This window comes from Chironomus tepperi, unplaced genomic scaffold, assembly GCF_022539635.2.
Source record: "Chironomus tepperi strain 1889 unplaced genomic scaffold, CSIRO-AGI_Ctep_v1 contig_335, whole genome shotgun sequence".
NCBI classification, from domain to species: domain Eukaryota; kingdom Metazoa; phylum Arthropoda; class Insecta; order Diptera; family Chironomidae; genus Chironomus; species Chironomus tepperi.
Window position 1 is genome coordinate 1,878,542 of NW_027226457.1, and position 27,644 is coordinate 1,906,185.

The 27,644-nt window shown below is 29.6% G+C and overlaps 4 protein-coding genes across 20 annotated transcripts in view; 1 reads left to right on the forward strand and 3 right to left on the reverse strand.

Moving 5' to 3' along the window:
* The window catches only part of Myo10A (Myosin 10A), a 32,979-nt gene extending 20,194 nt beyond the window's left edge, over positions 1-12,785 (reverse strand). Inside the window, exons 1-3 of the mRNA XM_070644250.1 lie at positions 12,447-12,785; positions 2,487-2,710; positions 28-976 (exon numbers count right to left, since the gene is read on the reverse strand). Of these exons, the coding sequence (XP_070500351.1) occupies positions 28-976; positions 2,487-2,660 (1,123 nt within the window). The 5' untranslated portion in view covers positions 2,661-2,710; positions 12,447-12,785. The remainder of the gene's footprint in view (positions 1-27; positions 977-2,486; positions 2,711-12,446) is intronic.
* A 1,787-nt stretch (positions 12,786-14,572) lies between these two features.
* DCTN6-p27 (dynactin subunit 6) lies at positions 14,573-15,812 on the reverse strand. Its single transcript, XM_070644069.1, has 3 exons — positions 15,726-15,812; positions 15,455-15,536; positions 14,573-15,396 (listed from the first exon to the last, which is right to left on the reverse strand). The coding sequence occupies exons 1-3, from the start codon at positions 15,737-15,739 to the stop codon at positions 14,959-14,961; spliced, it is 534 nt and encodes a 177-aa protein (XP_070500170.1). The 5' UTR covers positions 15,740-15,812; the 3' UTR covers positions 14,573-14,958.
* A 78-nt stretch (positions 15,813-15,890) lies between these two features.
* Positions 15,891-16,795, forward strand: SmD3 (small ribonucleoprotein particle protein SmD3). The gene is made up of 3 exons (XM_070643810.1): positions 15,891-16,066; positions 16,134-16,378; positions 16,489-16,795. Exons 1-3 carry the CDS (start codon positions 15,999-16,001, stop codon positions 16,605-16,607), a joined length of 432 nt encoding a protein of 143 aa, XP_070499911.1. The 5' UTR covers positions 15,891-15,998; the 3' UTR covers positions 16,608-16,795.
* A 6-nt stretch (positions 16,796-16,801) lies between these two features.
* LOC139093193 (myb-like protein P) overlaps positions 16,802-27,644 on the reverse strand; it is a 143,605-nt gene continuing 132,762 nt past the window's right edge. For 15 of the 17 annotated variants that reach the window (XM_070643813.1, XM_070643812.1, XM_070643819.1 and 12 more), the window contains 2 exons: positions 22,149-22,277; positions 16,802-21,820 (listed from right to left, as the gene is read on the reverse strand). In XM_070643813.1, the coding sequence (XP_070499914.1) occupies positions 21,080-21,820; positions 22,149-22,277 (870 nt within the window). In that variant the 3' untranslated portion in view covers positions 16,802-21,079. Of the gene's footprint in view, positions 21,874-22,148; positions 22,278-27,644 lie in introns of all 17 variants that reach the window. The other 2 variants (XM_070643827.1, XM_070643825.1) reach the window with 2 other exon arrangements.

The window sequence follows — 27,644 nt, forward strand, 5'->3', positions numbered from 1 at the left end:
CATAATTCATAAGACAACGTCACTTACCAGCCCATTTAACTTCAGCTGTAGAACCCAACTCAACAGCTTCAGATCCATGCTTCAATTGTCTTCTATGGAAATAAATATTTCCCAAATGAAGAACAGCCGCTAATACTCGAACGATTCCTTCGCGTTCATTCTCTGATAATCCTAAAACTTGCATGGCACCTTGCAGAGAATTCCAATCAATTCGACCGCTTGGTGAGCAATCGGAATTTCCTTGATTTAGATAAAAATATTTGTCGGCTTCTAAAAGGCCATATTTAGAACGTTCAGATTCTGTAAGTCCGCCTAATAATTCATAGAATACATGATAATTTCTCTCTCCTTGTGCTTGTGTAACAATACGTGACTTTTCCAGTAAATATTGAGTAATTTTAGCACCTATAATGGCACCAGATTTGAAATAAATTTCTAAATATTTTCCAAATCGACTCGAGTTATCATTTTTAAGTGTTATGGCATTGCCAAATGCTTCCAAAATTGGATTTGCTTCAAGTATTTGTTCTGTTATAAGAGCTGATGCTGATGAAACACCACCTGACGCGACAGCTGCTAAATACTGCATAACAAGTTTCGTTGACTCAGTTTTACCTGATCCAGATTCTCCCGAAATGACAACAACTTGAGGTGATGGCAATGCGGAATGTGCTGCCTCACCTATCGCGAAAAGGTGCGGTGGAAGTGCGCCAAGTGGCATACCTGCATATTTTTTTGCCATTTCTAATCCATATAGATCTGGATACATTTTATAGGGATTAACAGCAATAAGAATGCTGCCACAATATGTATAAATTCCATTTGAATATAAATTATCATATCTCAATCTCAAATTCCACAGTAATGATGCTTCATGTAGATCTGTTATTTGTGTTAAATCTTCAACGCCATTTTTGCCTAAATCTTGTCGTGTCATAAAATTCCCATCGCTCATTGTAAGTGTAAACGTTTGTGGCTGCAATTATGAAAGAGATAGATAAAAATGAGTCTAATTAATTAATTAAGTTCACAGCATTGCACAGAATTTCATAACATTTTCATAGCTTTTAATTATAGGAAAATGCTTGGTCGTTAGATTGACTGATTGGGTTTGAAGTGTTGCAATATTTTAGATTGAAATGCTTGATTCTGCTTGAATTTGAAATGAAACTTAGATCTTATCGTAACTGACAATTCAGTGATTTCGTATAAATGCGCCCCAATCACAAGTCAACCAAACGACAATATCACAAACTTTCTGCGACCATTATGATCTCGATCTCGTAATAAGTTTAATGCGTACATATTTCGCAAGAACATCACTGCATAACATAGATAACTTTTTAACAGTTGGTGGATAGCGCGATTTCCATTGAAATTTGTATTCTCGTTTCTTCTTCTTGCATTTAACTTTTTCCATTTTGATTTCATTTATTGCATCTGCCAAACGCTCTTTCCCATCCACAGACGAATCTTCATCAAGATTTTCATGCTCTTCAAGTTCTTCCATTTTTGGAATTCTTTGACGACGGCGAAGTCGTGGCGAAAGGAGCGCAAGTGATGCTGAAGGCGACGGTGTTCCACCTTTTTGCCACGATTCTAAATAAAATCTAACAATTCGCATTTAATAATCTTTTCAACATCATTTCTTATTTAAATGTCTTATTCTTGTGTCTGTTAACGAAAATTTATTATGAGGAACATGTTTGATTTGTCAGTAACTGTAAACTGTGAATGCATGTAAATTCATGCCTGACATTTAAATGTGAAAATTTACACTTCATAAATGGAATGTCTTTAATGTATGCACAGGTTGTTTTGGATGGCTGATGTTGTTTATTTTGAAGACTTTATTTGCTTAATGTTCTTTATTTTTGGATGTTAAACTCATGGATGATAAGTCAATATGATCCAGATTTCAGTTTAGAACAAGACAAGTCTATAAAATCATCACAGCAATATAAACAGCTGTGACCAGCGCGATTGAAAGATTCTAACTGAGAATATTGCAATAGAAAGAAATTATTTTTTCTAACTGCAAGAAGATCGTCAAGGCTAGGAAATGTTCAAGCTGCATTCTTTACCCACATTTATCTACTGTCCTAATCGATTCTGACCGCAGACAATCTATGAATTTGCCTCACAAAAAAACCAGATTTGAAAGTCCGAGACATTTGCATAAAATCAACATTCCAAACCCTGACACTATTAAACCATTTCCATTAGAACATGCAATACAGTGCAATACATATAATTCCGACAACTATAGATTCCTACATCTAATAATCCGGTTTATACTGTTTGAAACCAACATTTTCTGCAGTTCTTATGCAACAAGTTTTTTTTTTCCTTCTCGACTTCTTTCCGTCTACTTATTACTTCATATATTATTGAATGGTATGCAATTTGTGTAGATGGATGCACATCATAGGAAAGAAAGGTTTACTACTTGATTTTTTTAATAATAATTTCCTCACTTTACTCACCTTTCCGTCAATAACAGTCGAAACAATAACAATTTGTGCTGCGCGATGAACCTCGACGATTTCACCGGGCAATGGAAAGTTAAAACCTGCATCAAACCACACCAAATCTCCTTGTTGAAGATTTATGGTTGGCTGAGGCGGTGATGGCGATGATGATGACGCCGACTCGTCCATGATTTTATGCTACTCTTCGAGCACTTTTAATTGTCGGATGGATGGGTTTCCTATAAATTGAGAAATAATTACTGTTTTAGCATTGACCACATTTAATTATTTTTTCACGTCACACGAAAGGCAGAAGCAAACTTAAAGTAATGGTTTAGCCACAGAACGAGTTGAAAGGGTCAAGATCTTGTACTTTGCTTTAACTCGTTAACTAATGGTCATAATTTATAAATGACGAAGAAAAATTTTGACCTCAACCAAATTTTGCACATTACAAAATGGCAACGTTATACAAATTCACATGAAGTCAGGGATTAAAATAGGCATTGTTAAATAATTCTTAAAATTCTTAACATATAACCAGTTTCTTGTTTGTTGATTTAAAAATTATTACTTATTAAGTTCTTGTCGGTGTTTGTAAATATTTTTAAGAAATTGAAAAGTAAGCAATCTGCCTGATGGAAATGAGTCAGCCATTAAAAAGCTATTATTTTCATATTGTCATGTGATTCTATATTGTCGCAAATTGTACGTTCTCAATTTTAAAGAAAATTTACTTTTCGTAAGCATTATTGTCATCATCCTCAATTGGATAAGTGATGAAGATCAGAAACGATTTAAGCTTGACTGTTGTTGCTTGTTGTTTTGTGTAGCATTAACCTGAATTTTTTTGCATTTCGTTTTTCAAAGCTGTTGTCTGAGTAATTGTAATGTCTTGAGTCTGATGTAATTTTATTGAACTTAGAGCACTCAAAGTAGCATAAAGAAATGTCTATTGGACACAGACTGTACAATTTATTAAAAACCTTGAATAAAATGTTGCTCTAGTAAAGTTTCCGCTGTGATTTCGCCTTCATATAAATCTACATTTTTTCTCGATTGAACAGCATAAAACTCGGCATAAACCTTTATTGAATTCTTTCAAAAGTTCACATTTAGGTATTAGTCATTAAACTTAGAAACTGCGATTTTTTTGCACAATAAAAGTTTATAGGATGGGTTTCGAGAATAATTGAAATTTTATTTTATAAAGGAAGCAATAATGATATTTATAGTGCTAGAAATCAAGATATTTTGCGAAGATGACCTTAGATCATCCACCCCGAATAGAACAAGTGCTGATGCGCAATATTACATTTGAAACATTCAGGCTTAACTGGCTTCATGCAATATTTTTAATCCGTCCAGACAATTTTCATAGCAACCAAACAAACATATTGCTGAATATTGCCATAAAGAATTCAAACCGTAAATATTCGTACAAATAACAACAAAAACAAAATTCTGTTATGTATTTTTAGCAACAATCTTATGAAGGCGTTTACTATTTTTACCAGCTAGCTGTAATTTTATTATGTCAATCATTATCGAACAATTCGAGTTGCTAAAAAAATCAGCAGAGTAAGAATAATGCCTGAATTAACTTTAAATAATGGAACCGAAATTTATTCATCATGTATCAGCCCAAACACAAGTTTCCATTAAAACTCTTCTTTTTATCTCTTTTGTAAGCTGATCTCCGACATAAAAAAGCATTTCTTTAATTTCATTTCCTCTGCAAATATCCGAAAAAGTCTTTCTTCTTAATCATCCATTGACTAAAACTATGATCAGTGTCTTTTGTCTCTTTTGTCCTCCTCTACATGACTATATGCTTATAGAAAGCAATTTGAATACTTCATGGTGGCGATATGACACAGTTTCAACACATACAGAGAGGAATTGTTAATGAATCTTTCATTTCTTTTTTGTTTCAAAATTTTTTACGTGCGTGGACGACAAACTTTCATTCATTCTTCATTAATTCACTGTAATTTCTTCATTATTGTTCCATCATTTTAATGTTCATCACTGTGCGTTAACGTTATTAATTTATCATCTCTTATTAGTCACTTTAGTTTGCGTTAGAAATCAACTGTATGTTGATGATCTTAATCAATCAGTTTCATTCATAAAAGCATGTAATTATTTTAACAATCTTTCAATTTTTTGTGTATCATCACTGACTTACTTTATGAAAATGTTAAAGTCAATAATTTCACAGCTTAATTTGTAACAATTGTAGCTATTTAAAATGTATTGAGTCGTGACCTGCATTATTATGTTTGTTTTAAATTTACTATCACTTTTTCATTGTAGGTTACTTCCAAATATTAATGGAATCGATGTCGTCTGTGAGTTTTTGATTGTAAGTTGAAAATAATATGGAAAATGCTCTACATAAAATTCGATTGTTTACATCTGAAGTGAAATTAGTAATATAATAGGAATGTGAGACATGCAATTTGACCCTGTCATTGTTATTTTGAAGGAAATTAGGTTGAGTTGTACGTTGAACGCAAGAGTACTGGATTAATTCAAGAACGCATTTTATGATTTTTTGATTATTGCTTACAGGGTTTTTAGTCTCTGTGTCTAGCTGCATGAATTTAAAGTCGAATTCCGCTGTATTATCGATTAAGACACAAAGTTGCCCTGTCGACACCTTTATAAAATTATTCGAATCAATTTAATCACAGTACAATGATCTCAAGCTTGAACACATCAGAAGAATTTTTTTCAAAAAAAGAACAAAACTTTTACATTAACGAAACAAACAGAATTAAATAATTTTGATGAATTTACACAACTTAACAAGCCTTCTTGTCATGCTCATCACAGAAAATTTTCTTTCCCGCTTAGTTGAGTCTAATGATTGTTTCCGTATAAAATGTGACAATTTCTTAAGAAGCAATAATTTCTTGAGTGACGAATGAAACATGATTATTTTGGTAAGTAAAGTCACACCATGTGTCGTAAAATAAGCATTAAATTAGCTTCTCAAAAGAAAAGTTTACATAAAATGAAAGAAAATTTACTTTTTTTATTCTCTTTTGGCGCGCGTAGAAGAAAATAAAAATGCAGACTAACTGTTGCCTGCTAATGTCATTAAACTGCTGTGGAATTTTTCATTTATTTCTTCTTTTTCTTACGTTTTATGCTGTTGCGGCCCGTCCGTGAAGCTGAAGCTCACAAACTAATCGATTTTTCTTCTTTATCTATTTCTTTGTTATTCCATGTGTTTGTGGTTATTGATTTTTATTCATTTCTTCACTTCTACTTCTATGCCTCTTTGGACAAATCGTATAATAAATACTAAATGATAATTCGAATAAAGAAAATTTTTATAATATATAATTTACAGTTAGACTAGCTAGAAAAAGAAAGTTTTTCTCGAAAAAATCATCATTTTAACTTGATTCATCAGCTTGTTAAGGGCCAATAAAATAAAAATTTCGATGCTTTACGAACAAATTCGAATAAAAATTTTTATGTTGAACTGCACAAACAATTGGTGAGTGTGAAATGTTTTCACTGAATCTAATAAATCTTTTCTTCGAATTTTTGAAATTTGCAAATCGCATTTTCTGTTTTGTAAGTTTTGAGAAATATTGATTGCGAAAGATTTATGAGAATTTTTATTATTTGAGCAGTTTTTAAATTAGATTAGTTGAATATTAGCAATTTTTCAATTTGAAGTGCATTAATCAAACAGTTTTGAGTTGAATTCGATTTTCGGGAAATATCTGCATCAGTTTTGAAGCACATGGGTTATTTTGGGTAAAATTTAGCTTATTCTGTCCCTAAACTAAATTTCAGTCTTAGTATCAAAATATTTTAATCACCGTTGATTAAATTGAAAGCTGCATAAATTACAGCACCGACAATAATAACTTAAAATGCAACACAATTAAAGAATCTCTACTTCTAATCTTCTCACAAAATCTTATAAAACTTCTACATTATTCAGCCCTTCGTCGATTAATCGTCCACCATGAAATCTTATCTTAATTTTAAATCATTCCTCGTCTATTTAACTTTGGCATTCAAGCGAAAAATGCTCTAACATACAAAAATTTAATCGCTTTCATGCTTAGTAAATAATAATTTGACATCAATTATAAATTACACTGTAGCTTTCCCACACTTTAGCATGCCATGTGTATATGCATAAATAAATTAACTCACTTGTTAAACAAAAATTAAATTTTCAGACATAAAAAAATTTGTATTGTATTTTACGCTTAATCAATTGGTAGTAAAAAATGATTTTTTAGCGCCAAGACTTTCGCTTTCAAACTGAAAGCATAAAGCATGCAAGTTCCATGCTATAAACGCTCATATATGATTTTATAATGACTTCTGAACATCATTCACACTCACTTATTTACTTATCATTTATTTTTTCTTATTACTTAATTTTGCTTCATATGCTTTCAATTAACTCTCGATTTTCATGATTCCCTTAACGATTTTTTAAGTTTCTTCTTCTTCTATTCTTTCTTTTTCGGTTCTATTGACCTTTCTATTTAATTAAGAAACACAATAAATTACTTTAATTATCAATTGTATAACGAAATTCACAAAAAAGGTTTGTTTTATTTTTTTAACAAGCGATTTATAGATATGAGCTGGTTCATGTTCCGTTTCTATGCGGGCATTTAAGTCTTTCATTTTACTTGATAGGGTTATGTGATTCTAAATCACGGCACATAAATTTTTGTGGGAAGTACAACGGATAAGGTCTAAAATTATATTTTGCGAGCATCTTGTCTAAATTTATATGAGAAATTTGTGTAAGAAGTAAGAATTGCCAAAAATAAATCAATTCATCAGCTGTTAATTTTTTTGCAACTCAATCTTCTTTAGACTCCTGTTGTTTTGTAACAAATTAACACATAACTGTCTCTTTAATGTTTTCTTCTCAAAAATGTTCTTTGAATTTCCAAGATGATTAATATTCAGTAATAAACTATAATCAACTTTTGAGAGCAAATTTTAAACTTAATTGACTGCTTTAAGCATTTCAGAACATTGTCAATTTTGTTATTCCCACTTTTATCCAATTTCAAAATCACATTTCATTTTTGACAGTTTCTATCTCGATTAGCACTAATTTCATCACCACACAAACGTAATTTGAAGATCGAATTATCAAATAAATACCACAAACGAAGAAAAAGTCAACATTAATGCCATATCATGTTTCAAAATCGAAATTCTCTAAGCTATTTAATTCAATAATAAACGGATCTTTAGTATAAAAAAATTCAGTAATAATAAGAAGTTAAATGTTAACATCTTCAGCAATCTGGCCAATTTTTCTATTCAACGTCGATGCTTTAACATTTAACATCAATTTGAGGAACATTCAAAAATGCTTAAGGCAAAAAATTTATGCCAGTCCTCTTCTCGAATTCTCTTTTTTTACGTCTGTTTGTAATAAATCGACAAAATATTTAAAGAATGTGAAAACTTTTCTGTTTTTGGAGTTGTGGACATCTAAAAATAGATAATTTGTGTCAAGAATCGATGTAAAACGAAGAAGACACGTGCAAGGAACGCAATTTTAATTTGTTGTTCAACTTTGTTGCAAAGTTGTTTTTGTCATTTGCAGTGTTTAATTAAACCAGTTATTAACGATCCATTAATGGAATTTTGTTCTTTTAAGAATATGCAATTAAGTCATAAGAATATGCCGGACTTAAAAAGACATAACAATTATTTGAAATTTAAAAAAATGAAACTTGATTATTTTGAAACTTGATACTATTTATATTATTAATCAATTAACTCTCTCCACAGCACACCCAAACTCGACCATATATCAAATTTTTAGATTTGATTTGAAAAATTACTCAAAGTCAATAAACTATAATTAATTTTTACACCTATTCATCATAATTAATAATATTCACAGTTTTTTTACTGATGATATCAGCACTTTAGCTTCAGTTTTTAATTTCAACACAAATAAACAATATAATTAATCAGCATATTCATATTGTATTTAATTGATCATGATTTTTTCAAAAAGTTTCCCTATCAACATTGTATGATCTTCATTTCATATCAAAATCTTCAATTATATGATGTAAGTAAATGAACACGCAGCATATTTGTGCATACTTTATTATCTATTTACAGGTTTTGGTTTTGCTCAGTTAGTTTCGTGTAATTTTAAAATGTAAATAAAGAAAAAAATGAGCATTCAAATTCATTTTCAAGTCTGAGTCTTTTAAATCAAAGCGTAAAGTTAGCGGTCGATGAAAACAAGAGAAAATTTTCTAAACAGAAATTTAACAAGAAGAAAAGCGATTAAAAGTTTGCGTTCATTGCCATTTGAGTGGTCTCTTTAAAAAAAGGTTTTCTGAAGTTTTTAGCTGGTTTACGATCAAAATTTACTCTCTGCATGTCTTTAAAGAATACAAGGAGGGTCACCCTCCTCGTAATATAAAAAAAAAACTATGATTTTTCAGACTTTTAATGGATTTAATCTAAGCTGACAGAATAAAGAGAAATATTTTGATTTAATCCAGAAGAAACGACTTGAAAATAAACACAGAGTAATTTAATATCTTCAGCTGCGTAATAACGATCATTACTAGATATCCAGTCGAGCTTATGATGGTCTTTTCTTGTGGAAATTAATGATAACTACATCATTAGAATCTCAAAGCTCGTATTTGTTGAAGAAAATTATAAATCAAGTTGGTGATCTTGCTTTTATGCCTTGCGGTCAAACATCCATTATGCTTGCACTTCTGACTAGTACAATTGCCATTTTAATTGTCTTAGTCGTTCATCTGCTGTAATTATACGCAGCCGCATTAAACTTCTACAACTTTAAAGTCTCTCAAGTAAATTTATTGAGCACGTATTCATTTTGCTCACTTTCATGTCTCCGTAATGAATGATTTGCAAATTTATTCAATATCCAAGAATAAAGCAACATAACAAAGGAATGAGTAATACAGCTTACGAATAATGAAATGTATGTTAGATGAAAATGATCTCAACGTGAATTTTTTTCTTGCAATTGTATACTGCAGCACCTAAATTTTACTTCTTACAGATTTCTACGGTTTCTTACAAATGTTTTGTCTAGTATTTTATGGCGCATAACAGGATCGAATGAGTTTTAATTTAGGAATCTGATTTTTATCAGCAGCAACTGAATGAAGTCGATTGATAAATAAAATTTGATGACAATTACTGAAGTTACGATGAAATTTGATCATCTTTTCAAGGAGCCTTATTATGCAGCTTAGTGGTAAAAGTCTATGACCGGATGTATTATGAGATTATCAAGTATTAAATTCACAGTTTTATCAACATCAATCGGATCTTTTTGTGTCAGTTCTTTTCAATTTTAAGAAGGAAGTTTCATGTTCAAACTAACTAATTTCTAGTCTCACTTTACAAATTTAAAATTCCATCAAAACCTTAAGAAGCAATAACTAAAATCCATAGCACACAATTACTAGTTACTGAAATAATGGTATGTTCTATGACATACTTTACAATCTGTTATAGCAAGAGTAATTTTGCAATGAATACTTTCTATTTGTTTAGCTATACTTATCATCAGAATATTGTATATTTCCAATGGTTGTAAGAATTTGATTGAAAATTGCTCTAATTAACATTTCAACATGTACATTTAACAAGAGCTCAAGTGAATATCTATTATTGATTGCTATTTACATGCCAATCAAAGTGAAATGATTGTATGGTGCTCACAGCGAGTCAAATCAGGCAGAGTGTTTACATAAACAAGTTTTGAGATTATTTGTAAACAAATAAGTGATTCTTCTGCAAATTTAAATTCAAAATTGCAGGTAAAATAGAAATAATCAATTGAAAAGTTTTGGTTAGGCAATTTTTCAATAAAAATAAATTGATATTTTAGGCAGAAACTTTACAACGATAATTGATTTTACTCTTTACAAATCAATTAATCAATTAACTTTATGAATAGAAAATATTTAACCAAAATTCGTAAAAATATTTGTGAGCCATTCAAAACAGCAACAAAGAAGGCAAATAGAAACCTGCAGGCTAATAAACATTGCGATTGAACACCAAGTGAAATTTCGAATGTTATTAATGCTATAAAATAATTTTAAAAGCAACAAAAATATTGTAATTAGATTAAGAAACTGTAAACAGTTTGTATATCTCAATAAAAGTTTAGACGGACAATTCTTTTGGGAACTAGATGATATTCATTGATAATATCTAGGCTTGTGTTTGTCACTCACACATGAATCGAAATTAGGTGATTATTCTTTTGTATAATAATGAGTTAACATTCCATTCCACTTTCCTAATTTCTTTCTTTGAATTAATTTGAATTTTTTTTCTCTCTACTCAAAATTTACTTCTTCGATTCGAGCAACTTCTCTCATCGGCGAAGCTCAAAAGTCAGGAAATTTCTTTTCCTATAATTAACCAAATGCAAATTTTAATGCTCACCGAAAACTATATTAATAAAAACAAAAACTTATTAGTACTAACGATAAAATTTATAATAAGAGCAGAAGTGGTAGCATAATAACATTCTCTTTCATTTCACTCGTCCGTATCCATCAAACGGCAATTGAACAGTAAATTTCTCTTTATCGAAACAATTGTTGGGAAATATTGGTGGAACAAAAGTTAAAAATCTTTTCGCTATTTTAGTTTTTTGCAATCAAAAAAAGTTTTTTTGCTTTAACACTTTGTTTGATATTTGCACGATTTTATTAGCTTGTGAGCTGATTTTAGGATGCACTTTGTGCTTTTAGTTATGTTGTATTGGCTTGGATAGAAAAGATACTTTCCACATACATTCCATTTTGAATCAAATGCGATTTGTCTTCATGACAATTGTTTGAGTCATAAGCTTGAGTAATAGAACTCCTGCGGTGTAGTATAGTAATGTCTTTATAACAATCTCTTGGAATTACTTTTGAATTTTTGAATTTGCTAGTCAGACAGTGTGGGTATGTGCAAGAGTCACGCCAATATGTCAAACCTAATCTCAGTTATAATCGAACCTTACTAATCAGTTAAAGCTGTTTCCATTATATGCGCCCTAAAGACTCTAATCAGCTTTGATACTTTCTCATTACTATTTCTATTTCTTCACTTCAATCGCGTGCGATAAATTTTATTTTCTTCTTGCATTTATTTACTCATAATTTTTTTTAGACTCTTTTCTTTATGCTGTCAGTATTAATAAATAGAGAAGAAGAAGAATTTCAACAATGTGACTCTTTACCACCGACATAAGAAGTCAGCGGCCCTCAAACATTGATTTCTTTTTCATTTCTTTTTTTTCTCGAGTTGAGTTAACGGCAAATATTATGAAAAAATTTTCAGGTTTTACGTTCGGGAGTGTCTTTTTTTTGTCTCATACCACGTACGTATTGATGTTGCTAACAGCATGTAAGAAATTTTCTACATCAATATCTCTTCTATACACACATTTTCACATTCTTCTTATGATTTGCCTTTCGTTTTTAAAGGCCACAATTTTTTTCGGTAGTAAAGTAACAGGTTTTTCGGTTTTTATATTTAATCGATACCCAAAGAGAAAGAGTCCAACAAGAATTTGTGTCACGTCATAAAAGAAATTGATTTAAATCATCAACATCATCAGCAACAACAGCTAGTCACTTAATCCCTTTACGTACAATCACACACAATAATTCAGTTTTTAATATTTCACATCATCAATTTAACGGAACATGTTGAGCTCTTCTTCTGTTTATTCTTTATATTATATATTTTTTTTTGTGCAAATTCTCATCGAAGCTCTTTACAACAACTCAATTTCCTCTTCTTCTACCTATTACTTCTTTTCACATTCTGCTTTCGTGTGTTGATTCTTATTGTAGAGTCATGAGTTAAAATTATCTTGAGAATTCAAAATGGCTGACTCTCACTTCGAGAAATTTTATTTCATACATGATAATTCTTTATATTCACCTTTTATTCTATTTTAAATTATTAAATTTTCTTTTCGTTAGATTAAACTTATTGCCATTGTTTTAATTTTTTGTGTTTTTCACATATCCGACACACATAAATTTAAATAAATTTTTATTTTTCTTCCATAAATCTTCTTCTTCCACTATTAATTTCTTCTATTTTATTTTATATTTTATTGCACATCAAATCACAATTCCACTTTTTGCAATATTTCTTATTCTTCACTTCTTTAAATGACATTCAATTGTGTCTCAATGCAGATTTTTTTTAATTCCCACATAAGCAAAAAAAAAAAATATGTTGGAGCGAAATGAATTTGGGGTCTACCGTCTTTGAAAGATCAACCTAGACTGACGAAACCTGTTGAATTTTTTTCGCTATGTGTTAAGGTGTAATATTTCATGAATGAATGTTATGCTTGTAGTTGTGTGAAATTCCATGTGGATTCATGTAAAAAATGTAAACAAAACTCAACATTCTTACTCGAATTCGTGCTGTGAGAGAGTTATGCAGGTGTAGTGGAAGCGGATTTTGTGTAACGACATAAAAACCTGTTTCAGCATCTCATTTTGAGAGATGCTCTCTGCTGTATGTCTGATGATTAATTCTCTGTTTATGTTTCTTTCATTATTATTTACTTGTGTACCGCTGATCATCATCACTCTGTCGGCTCCCGCAATTTTATGATGTAACAACAGCACTTAACCATAAACTCGTGCTTAATTCTTTATAATTAAAATAATGTCATTTAAATTTTATTAACCTTGAAACTTTTAATTTCGAGACTATATGCTGCGTTTTGACACAGTCATGAAAATAGAATTTAATTGTTATGCAAAAATTATTGACACAATAAGCAATTGTTTAGGATAAAAGAGTTTTATGAGCTTTGAAGCATTTATGATCTGTTTATGCTAATTGTTCTTGTTTGTCATAAAATTTAAATAATTAAAATTTTTAATGGATTTTTCCTAAAAATTGGCTTTGGCTGATAAACTATATAGGAACTTCTAATACCTAATACATCATTAAAACGAAATATCTAACAATATAATATAAAGAAGTCAAACGGACTTGCTAAATTCAAGCTCTGAAAGCACTAGGAATGTTTCATTACATTCAACTTGATTTTTTGGAAACCGTTAAATCAGTTCTGCCTTCAAATAAAACAACGAAATTACGATTTTATCAGTATTCCTAAAATTATTCAATAATTGAATCTATTCTGGAAATAACGAGATTATAATAATCATATATGATTAACAGAATGGTTTTATCTAAATCCGATAATCTTTGATATCTGATATGAATTTGATTGACGTATCATTTTTGAATGGCTGGTTATCAGATATCAAAAAATAAACATAAAAAGACTTACCTTCAAACTTGCATCATAGATAATAAATCCATTATTCTCCCATTAATTATAATTTGTTTGTGTGATTAGACAGCACTTATCAGCTCGTTATCGACATCTAAATTTTCTTTGAGCTTTATTTGTCAGTTTCAATCTGATTTCAAGCAGACTAGTCACACTTTTGTTACTGAATAATTTGAAACAATTTGAAAAGTGCTTGGTAAAATGCAGGTTTAGCTATGATAACTCTTGGATTCTTAAAATTCGCTGTTCCCATTTACAATTTTTTCTTCCTCACCAATTCATATTGTTTGCATATTTTCTCAAGGAATTATGCATTTTTGTTCAATCGATCAGGTATTAACTTAAAGGGGCTTAAAGGTTTTCAATTTTTTGCTTTGTCAATCTTGACAATCTTAAGTGCTATAGATCAATTTGTTTTCCAGTAATGAAAGAATCAGACAGTAATCATAAAGCTAATATTGGTCCAAAACCAGTAACAATAACTTGCGTTCATTGTAACTCGGCTATCAAAACAGATGTCGTGTCTGAACCATCAATGATGACTCATAGTGCCTCAATTATGTTGATTCCGTGAGTGCAATTATTCTTTATATCTGTCGATTAACAATTTTTGATGATAATTACAGATTTTGTTGTTGCTGTCTACCATATTGCTGTAAATCTTGCAACGACGTGCTACATTATTGTCCAAAATGTAAAGAATATATTGAGACCTATCGACGTTATTGAATACCAATTAATCTAGTGTCTAGAAAAGATCTTTTCGGATCTATTTGAATTTATTTATAACTTTTTAGTTATGCTAAGTTATAGTCAAGACATTGATATTCTTCCATATGTGTACAAGGATCTTATGTGAAGTCATACACAGATGGAAGACTAACTGTGCCTTGAATAGTGACTTACATCGATTACTGAGTTTTTTAAGAAGCAGAAAGAAGAGTTTAAGAGATGACTGTCTTAATTCTATTCTGGATCTTTAAATAATCCAGAAATGAATCCAGAAAGACATTCCTCAACTTTTCAATCTAAATAATTTAGTTAAATGTAGTACAAATATGACAGAATAATGAAATAAATGTGTTTCTATCACCTTTAAGGATAGCTTTATGCGTGTTTAAATTGCTTTCATTGCTTTGGCTTTCTTAAATGATGATAATTGGGTAGAATCTTTCTTAAAAAGTCTAGCTGCAGCATATGAGATCCAGAAATTCTATCCAATGCTTCTCTTTGCTGACAATGCTTTCCAAATATCACAGTATTCTCAACTAAATGCTGTCCACCACTTAAATGACATCCAGCGCATATTACACATCCATTGGATACCTCAACATCAGATGATACGAAACTTTTACATTCAAAAATATTCTTCTCGCCTATTTTGGATGCCTCGATGACTGATCCTACTTCAAAAATATTATTTGGGCCGATAGTAAGGATGTGCGGCTTATCAGGAGATTCAGGTTGAATTCGATTGTGGATTTTTGCATATTCTTCGATTATACAATTTTCTCCGATGACTATTGGTCCTGATTCTGCGATTATTTGAGCTGATGGATGCACAACCTGTGTGTTACATTAATTAAGTTAAGTTTGAACTTTTTAATAATTATTGATGACTCACACATCCACTAGAAATAGTAACATCGCCCTGAATCACACAGTCCTCACAGACAATAGCCTTATGCATAATTTTCACTTTGTTGCTGAAAATGATTAGAAAAGTTGTAAATTAATTAATAAATCTTGAAATTAGGCAGTAAACATTGAAATTTTTGCAAAATTTAATTTATAATAATTTTAATCATTTTGAACAAGATTTTCAATGATTTTCGAAGCTTCACACTTTTCGTACTGTTTCAACTACCAGATAACACTAAATTAATAATACTTACTCTATTCTTGACATGTTAAATTGGGTAATTTAATATTTTGCAAAACGTAAACAAAAATTTGACTTTCTTCCGAAAATTCGAAAGACAGTTCATAACGGTCAAAAATATTTTGAATGAGTTCGAAAAAAAAATATCCGAATTGAATTTCGAAATTTTTCGAACATACCATATAAACAAGCCGCTAAAATCGTGTGTAAATTTTCAATCAACAAAATTAAGAATAATTAATTAAGTATTAGTCTATAATCCAATTAGAAGTGATTAATATACAAAATGTCGATTGGTGTACCGATTAAAGTTCTTCATGAAGCTGAAGGTCACATTGTAACATGCGAAACAATGTAAAAACTTTTTACTTACAATTTGCAAGATCCAGAAAAAATAATTAAATATCTTTTCTCATTTTAGAACCGGCGAGGTGTATCGAGGAAAGCTCATTGAAGCTGAAGATAACATGAATTGTCAAATGACACAAATTACAGTGACATACAGAGATGGAAGAATGGCAACATTAGAAAACGTTTACATTCGTGGATCAAAAATCAGATTCCTCATACTGCCCGACATGCTGAAAAATGCCCCGATGTTTAAGAAACAGGGGACAAAAGCGGGGACGGCGGGGAGAGGGAAATCTGCTATACTGCGAGCGCAAGGTAAGTTTATGTGGATGTTATGATGAAATCAGTTTGAATGAAGATCCAGTTCACTGGATGTATGGAATTTGAGTGCTTATGATTGACTAATTTGTTTTATTTCATTATAGCGGCTAGGGGAAGAGGAAGAGGTGGGCCCGGCGGACAAGCTGGGCCATCTAAAGGAGGACAAGGTGGAAAATGGCAACAAGGAGGTCCATCAGCTGGTCGCGGTCGTGGCGGAATTTAAACTTACAAACTGCATTTTTTCTTACAATTAATTTAATTAAATTTCTATTCAAAGAAATAATATCCTGGAAATTAATTTCAATGCATGAATATTTAATTAATGTTCATGACTGTTCTCCTGAAATATAAGGTCAAATATGTAATAAAAACTCAAAAGATTTATCTTTTTTTCATTAGATAATAATTTTACTTCACTAGTTTGGCTTTTACATTAGAATGATTCTTCAGTGTGTGACAAAAAAATTCTTCAGCTTCATTATTTTACTATTTTTTAATTATTTATTTCTCTTATTAATGTGCTTTTCACGAGATTCTTTATTATTTTTCATTTTTTCATAATTAAATTCTGACATATCAACTTCATTTAATAATTTTTATTTAAAATTCTTTTCTTCTTCTTCATATAAATTTTTAAAATGACTTTCAAATTAATGACTCAACTTTTTTATTTCATTTTATGTTTAAAATATGTGCCAATCTTAATGAGAAGAAAAATATTGAACATGCTTCTGTCATGAATGTGGAAAAATTGGCTCAAAAATTTCAAGATATTTGCAAACTACATGAAAATTTTGTTTCAAGACTTATTGTTAAAAGTTGGACTATTTTGAAGGAATCATAGCTGATGCATTATCAAAGGTAAGACTTTATTTACGTGCTACACTTCAACTACCGAAAAATATGGATTTTATCCGATGTTATATTTCGTTGATTAAGGTTTTTGACACATCAACAATATATTTTTGAGACTGAATTTTTCAGTCAATTTTTCCACCTTCATTTCTGAATTAATTAGAATATATTTCCATTTTTTAAGTCTTAAAAGAATTTTTCTTTTCTTAATTTTACAACCAAAAGCTTATCTCACATAAAAAATATTTCTTTTTGAGCTTTTCTATCCAAAAAAGGAATATCTTCATTCAATTTAATTTTTATATCCTCGAATTTAGAAAAATAAAATTCATCTTTGCAAATTAAAACGAATTTTAAAGAAATCTCTTCAAATTTTAAAACTTTTTCTTGTCTAACTTTTAATAATTTTTAAATTTTTTCATCTTTTTAGTTATTTTTGAAGTATTCTAAATGATATAAAGAGTCAATTTATTTCCGTGTTTTCCTAATGAAGGGATTAATGAGTTTTCTTCACGTTTAATGACTTTGATTTTGAGACTTATTAGATAGAGTTAATTTAATTAATTTATTTTTTTCATTTTCGATGCCTTCGAAATTTTTAATTCAAGTGTTTTTTATCTTCGTATGAAAGGAATTCTCATTAGTCAGCATCTGCAAATTCACTTTTTGTTTATAAATACATGAAATGGATTAGTTTTGTTCACAATTATGGAATTTAACTAATTTTCCGATTTATTTTCATCATCGATACATATTTAGAAAAAATTGACGTACAAAAAGTGGTTTTTTGGTATCTAAATTCGTAAAAAATTATTATTTGAGAGTGGCGAGAAGGCAAATTAATGAATTGAAAAATTATTGCAATAAAAATCAGTTAAATATCGACTAGAATTGAGTCTTGAGTACACTTTTGTGGTGGAAAATGTTGTTTTTCTATATATTTCTTAAAAAGTGATTAAAATTGATTAACTTTTGATTTTCTTTTGTTATTATTATGGAAGTAAACTCAAACTTTCTTTAAATTATATAAAAATACTCGACTTACAACTTTAAAAAATAAATAAAATAAGTAAATTTACTAATATTTTGAATTAGAGCAACTAATAAGCTAAGATATCAACTTCTAAGGCTCATTTAGTGCCGTATAAGATTCATCTAGTTAATATCAAACAATATTTTTTGGTTTATTATTTTGAAGCATGATGTTGATGACTTGGCACTGATGTGGCTAGCTTACAGGGCAGTAAAGCTTTTAAAAACTCAATTAAATACCTTTTAAAACTCAAAATGAAATGAATTTTCTCGAAAAAAATAATTTTAAACCTTCTGAAGTAGCATAAGAAGCAAAATCTTATCAATTCAGCATTAAAAATGTTTAAATGCGATAAAAAAATTTACAGCATCAATTGCAATAAAATTAAATCGCTAAAATTTCATGCCAACATCAGGTCATGATCATCATCATCATTAACTACCATAAAAATGGTTTCATTTCTTGATAATCATCAAATTTTTTTATATTTGTTGACTCTTTAATAAATAAAATAAATATAAACTTTTTGTTTTTGCTATTAATAAAAATAAGATTTAAAGTTTGTTTTTCACAGATTATTTTCGCTATAAATTTACATAAATATGCGTGTATGTGTTAGTCATGAAAATTTTTCCCACAATTTCGAATGATATAAAGTAACAAAAATTTATGAAAATTCATTTTTTTTTTTCATTGATAATATTTCGCATGAAATTAGTTAATTTAACGATGGAAAGACGTCTAAAAAGAGTTTATTGCACAAATTTTTTTTCTTCTTTATCATAAAAAACATTGCAAAAACGTAAAAAATGCTCAACACTCATCATCAATTCACACATGTGTTTTTAATGAATACCCTTATTTTAATTTATACTTTTTATGTTTTAATTTCGTTTTACTTTTTTAATGAAATGCCAGGCATATATGAGATTTCCGATTTTTGTATGGTGAGGAATGAAAAGACTCATTAAAATGCAATCTAAACTAATAAATCTGCTGGTTTTGACGCATGTGGCATTTGCTTGAAATTTTTATAAACCAATCATGGCTAATTTTGATGAAATCACAGAATTTATGGAAATTATGTAGGTAACGGCTTTTATGAATTTAAATTTTGAACGATTTTGTCATAAATTGGGAAAAATGTCAAAAATCTCAAAAATTTTGATTTAAATTGAAAATTAATCAAAAATTGGCTATAATATCAAATCTATCATTAACTTCCATCTTCATCTGTTTATTAAAAATTTCAATATAAAAATCTACAATTCATCATAACTTCCATTTGGCGAAACAGATTGATTTTTGTTCAGACATTTCGGCACATAAGAAAACGAAGCAATTCTCTGTCTCTGATTTTATATACTTTTTAAAAAAATCTACACGAACAATTAATTACTTAACATTTTTACGCTTATTTTTTTGTGGATCGTCTACATTTTATTTCATTCTTTTTTTTATGATAAATATCTGTGTATTTATTTATTATGTTAAAAGGACTTCATTGTGTTCTCGAATATCATTCATTATTTATTGACTTGACATATAACTTGCTTTTCTTCCTCATAAAAAGATACTTTCTCGATAATCTGTCGTCTCGACATTACTCTGAATTGTAAAGAATGGTAGCTATTATCGTTATTGATAATTTTTATGGATGTTATCGTTTGAATTTCATTGTTTATGGATTACTGCTGATTGGTACTGGGGATATCAATTGAATGGGGTTTGATTTGGATAATTTATGAGTCACTTTTTCTTTTTTGACTGCTAAACAGTTGTAAATTATGTAGATTTGACTTGTATGCTTTCGAAAGTTTTCGACTTGTTTGGGCTTTCATTGGATTTTAAGCCTTTAAGCTTTTTAAACTGTTTGGGAAAATTGGATGGTTCTTGATTTGAAACTTAAGTTGTCAATTTTGACGATAAATTATATTTTGAAGAAATAGGTTGTAGTTTTGCTCAGTTCCAATATAAATGTGATCTTTAGTCGTAGGAACCAAACAATAAACAGTGCAAAGTATTAACTAAGTCTAGCTGAACATTGTAAATACGAAGAAACCCAAAAATTCACAAGAAAAACCCAATTTTTAAGAGGTTTGAGAAGTCACGAAACTTCTTCATAGAAAAGAAGCCTGATTCTCTTTAAAATCCATACCAAGTTCAATACATAACACATTAGACATGAAAAATTATCAGATAATGGCATAGTCAACACAAGAATTTAATCAATAATCTCTATGTCTCTTTATTAATAGAACAAATAAACAATAAAATGCTCGTGTAGACGTCTTACAGCTTGAACAGCAATAATATAAACAGATTTCCACGTCTCAGCAGAAAATACCGAGGAAAGTATCTTGATATAGTGAAAAAAGAGCACATTACTTGCCAACTCTATGATTTTTCATCTGCATTTACACAACAGACGAACTGAGAAAAGAATAATCCAACCTTTACTTCTTATTACTCTTTTGGCATTTTTATGTTATTTAATTTCATGTTTTTATTTTTATTAAAAGAAGAAAGGCTGTGGGCGGGCGTATGTATGTGCTGCATTCACTTTCTATATCCTAAAAAAAATTCTTCATTTTGGAGATGTAAAAATTTATGCTAAAATCGTTAGTGAGAGAGATTGTGACATAAGGATGATTAATATCTTATGCATATATGCGTGGTTGTGTATGTACGTGTGTTTTGTGTGCATGTGTGAGTGAGTATTAACGTTAAATATTCGAATAAAAATAAATAAAAAATTTCTAAATTTATAAAAATTCAGATTCTTTCCATCGTCTATGCGTTTCATGCTACAGTATATCAGTTTCATACACTTTATTAGTCGTTACAGTTGTCGTTTGTTGTGGGACATTATCATTCACCTTATCAGCATTATTTTCGGTTGTTTTGAGATTGCCAAGCTTTTGTGCTAAATTTGTGTCACTTCCCATTCGCTTCACATTCTCGTTATGTCCTAATGGAATTGCATTCTTGCTCATTTGTTGAAGACGTTGATATTGTTCTTGTAATTGCTTTTGCTTCTTCAATAGCTCCTGATGACGTAATTCAAGTTGCATTTGACGTTGTGAATTGTTATCTTGTGAATTGGCAGACTCACTTCCCGAATCCTGATCATTTTGTATGAATTGATTATTATTATTGATGTTGTTTATAAATTGCTGTTCTGAATTTTGTTGATGCTGTTGCTGTTGATCAACAATACATCTGTTTGTCATACTAGGACTCGTTGGACTTGCCAATGGACTTCTTGAGCTTGTTCTTGGAGGTGGAGGTGGTGGAACTTTCTTTTGTCCTTTAGCACCGCTATAACGTGACAACAATTCTGAATTTCGTTCAGGAACTGGTGGTTTTGTGGACAGAGGTGGACGTGGTGGTGATTCTTCGGTATCAGAACCAGATGGATACGAATGGAGACGACGCAATTGATGTGCATTATCTGGATAAAGTTGGGATTGTGAAAGTTTTGTGGTGACTGTGTTTTGCATGGTTTGTGAACTGTCATCGGATGTGGTAGACTCATCGGGTCGTATCTGTCGGAATAAGAGAAATTTGGATGTGATTATTGTTGCGATAATTGTTGATTCTATTGAGAAAATTAATCAAGAAAAATTAGTAAAATTAATTTTAGAAAAATGAAAAATAAGGGGAAAAAATGTAACTGAAGTGAACTCAAAAAGCATTACAGATTTACAAAAGTTTTGGCAGTCATGACTATTTTTGAGCATTGCTCTGAGAGTTTCATTTGACTTTTTTAAGGTTAAGTTTCTAACCTCAAAAAAATCGAACTTCTTTAACTTGAAAATTAACTTTACCATCAATAAACTAGTCATGACTTGCCAAAAACAGCACTAAATCTACCTGAAGTTGATCATTATGATTCGGTGGCTTAGCGAATGTCTGCAATTCATCTAACAAAGCATCGAGTGCGTTTTCAGGAGCGATTCCACCGATCGATGTTTGTCCGCCCAATCGTGGTGATGGGACCGGCTAATTATGGTGGAAAAAATCGAGATAGAGGAGAATTAAGATACCAATTTCATTATATCCAATTACTTTTTTTTATGTGTACGACATATTAAACAATTAAATTTTTTGTAAAAAATTTTTAAATGCTTCAGCAAAAGAAAACAAAAATACATCCAACATTGAGAAATAAACTTTCAAAAAAAGAGCTTATCAGTTTTTTGTGAGTGTTGAATTTAATGTACAGTTGATTCTTTTGGATGATTTCCAATGCACAGCTAAAGTTTTTCGATTATTCAAAAAATTTATGCTCCAGACAAATTGATTTATTTTGCTGAACAAAGTTTTTTTTTGTATATAAATAAGTATGTTAAGCTTTCAATGTATGGAAATAGTTGATGTTGAGAGATATATTGCATTAAATAAGTTTTGTTTTTATATTTGAAGTTTGAATGATTTTAGAGGGTTTCTTGCTCTTAAGCATCATGAAGCGATACTTTTCAATAAATTGAAGGAAATCTTTGATTAAAAATTCTCATCACATACTTCTCTAATGGTAAACTTCTATTCAATAAATGCCTTAGTCATTCAAGTTCTAATCAACACTTTTTATGGTTTCTGTACCTATAACCGATAAACTTTATTTAAAATTACTGAGTATTTGTGAAGTAGGTTGATTTTCCCCTTTAGGAGTTTATCAAGAACCCTTCTTCTTGATGTAAACAATTTAGTTTTTCTCTGAATTTCGAACAGTAAACATTACATTCTTCAATTTTAAAGTTAATTTGTAGATTATTAAACAAGAATTAGAAGTAGTGATGATAAAATAGGCAAGAAACCCAACAAACAGTAAGTTAATTCATTCAAATCAAGTAAATTCATTAAATCTTCCAAAAGAATCAACGAAAACATTAAAAACACATTGAATCTTATAAATCCTAGAAAAATAATTGTAAAATGGTGACCAATTCTCATAAAAATCATTTTGCAACAAGAGGCCGATGGAAAAATAATCGTAAAAATCTTGACAGTATATCCATATAGACATAAGAAAAATTGAATGATTATAAAATTGTACGATTAAGAAGAACATTTCATTCCAAAATAGTGAAGAGATAAATAAGGATAATAATTGCTTAACAAAAATCATCAAATAACATTAAAAAAATCAGTAAATGTGTGAGAAATGTTAAAAAAAAAATTTTTTTCAGTCATTTCCGATTTACAATGAGAACTAATGGAAATGACTTTTCAATTCATAAACTTTCGTTGACTTTTTGTTCTGAAAGAAGTAGAATGAAAAAGTTTCATACAAAAGAAAAATTTTTCAAACGATTTTGCCAAAAGAAAAATTAAAATTTTCTGCATTTTATGTTCTCGAGGATGTTCGTTCCACTTCTGACACAAATTTATTTCTATACATTATATTCTTCGAGAATATTGAGAAATAAGGAAGTGAAAAATTTAATAAATTAATGCATGCAATGGACTTGATCATGCAATTGAGAAATTATAAGAGATAGAAAGGAAATGGAAGGAACTTATAAAGATAAAAATAAAAAAGCAGGTCATTAGGAACATATTTTATTAGCAGTAAAACATCGTTTAGCTCCTTTTCTCAAAAAAATTTCGCTTTAAAATTGTTAAAGATTTCATCAAAAATTAATTAAAGTAAAAAAGATAGAAGTTCAAGCTCTAATAGTAAGGTTAAAATTTTGTTAATATTTTTTTTTTGTTTGCATATTTCAGAACTAAAAGAGTAAATACAAAAACAGTTTGGTGCAACAATGAAAAAAAATTCTCAATTCTTTTACATTCAAATAAATGAGCACTTTCCATTTTTTATGTCCAGTTCTTGATTTTTCAATTTTTTTCTTTCTTTTCATTCTTCTCTTTTTATCGAGAAAATAAAACCATAAAAACCTTTCGAAAAGTTTTCAATTCCATTTTATAGCTTATAATAACAAGCTTCCTTAATGTCGAAATAAACTCTCCGAAGGTCACACCAGAATTCTTGGGTTAAGAATTTTAAAACTATTCAAGTTTTCTTAACATTAAACAATAAATTGATAAGTTTAAAACTTTTATTGGCAATATTTATGTACTAGGTGGGTTTTAGGTATTATTGTAAACAGCTTCAAGCCTTCCTACACTTAATCATTAATGATTTTGGGTTTCTTTAATAGACCAAGTAGTTCATCCTACGATCTACTATCAAGAGAGTTTTCTAAACATCCTTAAAACTTCACAATTTTAAATTACGTAAAATTAACTATTAACACATAATTAATTGTGTTTAAATCACCAAATCCACAAACAAAGACTGTTCATTTCGAAATATAGTGTCGTCATGGAGACCACAAATGAATAAATATTGCCAATGATAATTAATAATATCCGTTTTCAAATAATTCAAATGATTTCAAATATACAAATATAATGAATTAAGCAAAATCAATAAATTAATGATTATGAAATGCAAAACAAATGTGATGGAATTTTATGATTTTGATATATATGAACACAAAATTATTTCCTTTTTTATATCATTGAAGAATTTGTAAGCATTAATGTCTTTTTTTATTCCAATTTTCATCAATTAAGATGCTTTATGACCTTTTAACCTTACTATAAGAGATCTGAAAGTTTAGTCAAAGAGTTAAAACATGACTGATAATGGTTTGGGGGGCGATGGAGGGGTAAAATTTTGAGAAAATAAATTTTTGGAATAAAATTAGGGAAATCAGGATAAATAAGTTAATTTTTTATCACAAGAACTTGTTTTGTTTGTTGTCATTGTATCCCCATTAATTTGTATCTTTTATCCTAACCTCAAAAGTGTAGATTTGTGTTTTTAAAAAGTGTATTTAACGGTCATTTTTGAATAATTTAGTGAAGTTAGCTTCAAAGTTTGAATATTTTTTGTTCGTTATTTTACTAAATTTGACAAAAGTCATCTTATCTGGCTCAAACTTCCTGAATACTAATAAATTAGACTAATTGCTCTGAATACTTCTCATCCAACTATCAATAGAAGTCACATTAGTGGAATAAATTCCTTTTCATTCAAAAGCACCGCATTCGTCGTCAACAAAAGCTTCACAATTATGATTTCAATGTGCTTGCCGGAAAGTTTTCTTTACAAATATAAATTCCTATAGCAATGCTGGTTCTTGTGAGAATAATTAAACATTTTATTTTCAAAAAACATACACACAATCACACATTAGGTGGAATTTTTGTTATAAAAAGGAATTAAACATGAAAAAGTCTCACATTCATGTATTTAAAAAATTATGAAAAAGGGGGACAGGAAATGCTTCTTTTGTCTTACATTTTTGTGAAGTATAAAATTCTCATGTGGATTTGTGGATTATTAAAAATTATTGGGAGGGTAGAGAAAGAAGTAAAAAAAAAACTTTTTTTGTGCCCAAAAAGGAAAGATGCTTTGTGTCATTAAAGAGTAAAAATAATGAGCTCATTTGCCAATGCATGTGCCGTATTTTACCAATTTTATAATTATTAAAATAAATTACAAAGAGAAAAACAGGTGAAGTTAATTAAAAAAATTTTTTGTTCATGTCTGCAATATCAAAAAAGAAATTTTGAATTAAAATTTAGTTGCAATTGGGATTACGAATCGGATAAGTGTAGCTGCAGAGGAAATTTGGACGAATTTTTTAAACAGAATTAGAAGAAATTTTAATCATTTAAATGCGAAACTGCTGTATAGATCGGTGTTCTATCTGAATTTAAGATCCTATGCGATATTCAGCACCTTAATATATTCCTAACTGTCTGAAAATGCTGACTTAATCACTGCTGCTCAATAATTTATTATGTTATCACGAGATTGTCGTAAGGGGTCGTTCACGTAACGCTCTTAGGGAATATTGAGGAAGCTGGTTGAAACTCTGATATGGAAGTGGGATTACGTAATAAGTGGACAGTTTTAAGTATTCAAGCTTTAAACGAGAATCATGGGTATAGTCAAAGGAAATTGAGGTTGTCGTCTTTGAGAAACGGATAAGGTCAATTCCCATCGAACTAATAAACCTCAACTACAGTCCTGATGAGAATTGTCACAAGTTGTCCATATCTTCATCAACAGCCTTGAATCACTTTAAAGGAAACCCCTCTTAAAGTCAAATATTTATCATCATTTCTATTCAAACAATCTCTCATTAAAACCAGCAGATTCAAGTCAAAACTTTTTTTGTTCTAAACTTTTTTGATTAAAATTTCTTCAATTCTAATTCTGCGCTTTTCAAGGGACTTAATGGGGTAAAGAAACTCGAAGTAAAAACATCTCAAAAACTTTCTGTTCAATCTTTCAAAAATAAAATCAGATCCATAAATAAAAAAATTAAGGAAAAACATTGTGACAATTGGAAAAGATAAATTAATTAATTAAAATTGTTTTTGGAAATAAAGATAGTAAAGGAAAAAGAAAACATTTATAGACATTTCCAATCAGATCCAGAAATCAGTCATATAAAGATTTGAAGATAAATTATTATTTTGTGTCGTGAAATTAAAGGATATAAGCTAGTCATCTTACTTGTTGCTAGTTTTTTTACTTTACATAAGGATATAATCTGAGTAAATGTACCCATTAAAGCTGACATGCCTTTAAGCTTTCAACTAAATGAAGTTGTTGTGAAAAATTGTAAAATTCTCATGTGATTTATGCTGTTCTTCTTGTTAGTCTAGTTTCTACATTTTTTCCATCGTTTCATTATCTAATGAACAACGTCTCATGTTTTTTAGTTTATATATAAACATTTTGTGCGAACAATAACGAGGAATTTGTAATGAACGATGCTTATGGCTACGTGTTTTATAAACGACTCAGACAATCTCCTCGAGGATTAGTTTCTGTTTTTGCTGAGAAAAAATACACAAAGTAATTAGCATTTTTGAGGTTGCGAATAAATTTTTTTGGAGCTTAATAAATTCACTTGAAATTGAATAAGATGGAATTCTGGAAAATTCATTAGGATTAGCTCAGCATTCATCCTTAAATTATATAATTTTCTATTCTTAGAATCCCTTAAGGCATTTTGTGAAATGCGGACAATCTGAATTTGTTGGTGGTTAAAGAGCGCGTGGATTGAATCTCATTCAGGGAGTTGGCTCAATCATAGTTTGAATCTCAAGGAGGCTCGAAGTCGACTCGAATTTTATATGAAGTAGAGCTAACTTCTCCATACAAAATCCAAGCCGACACTGTTCCGAAACTGTTTTGGCTGAAACATTTTTGAACTGAATATTGAAAACTTTCAATAGAGCTAGTTGTAAGCAACAGTAAATGAAAGTCATGAATCACAATTGATCTGTATGAATATATAGCAACATAAGCCGAACTAATGGAATAATGTCAGAATGATG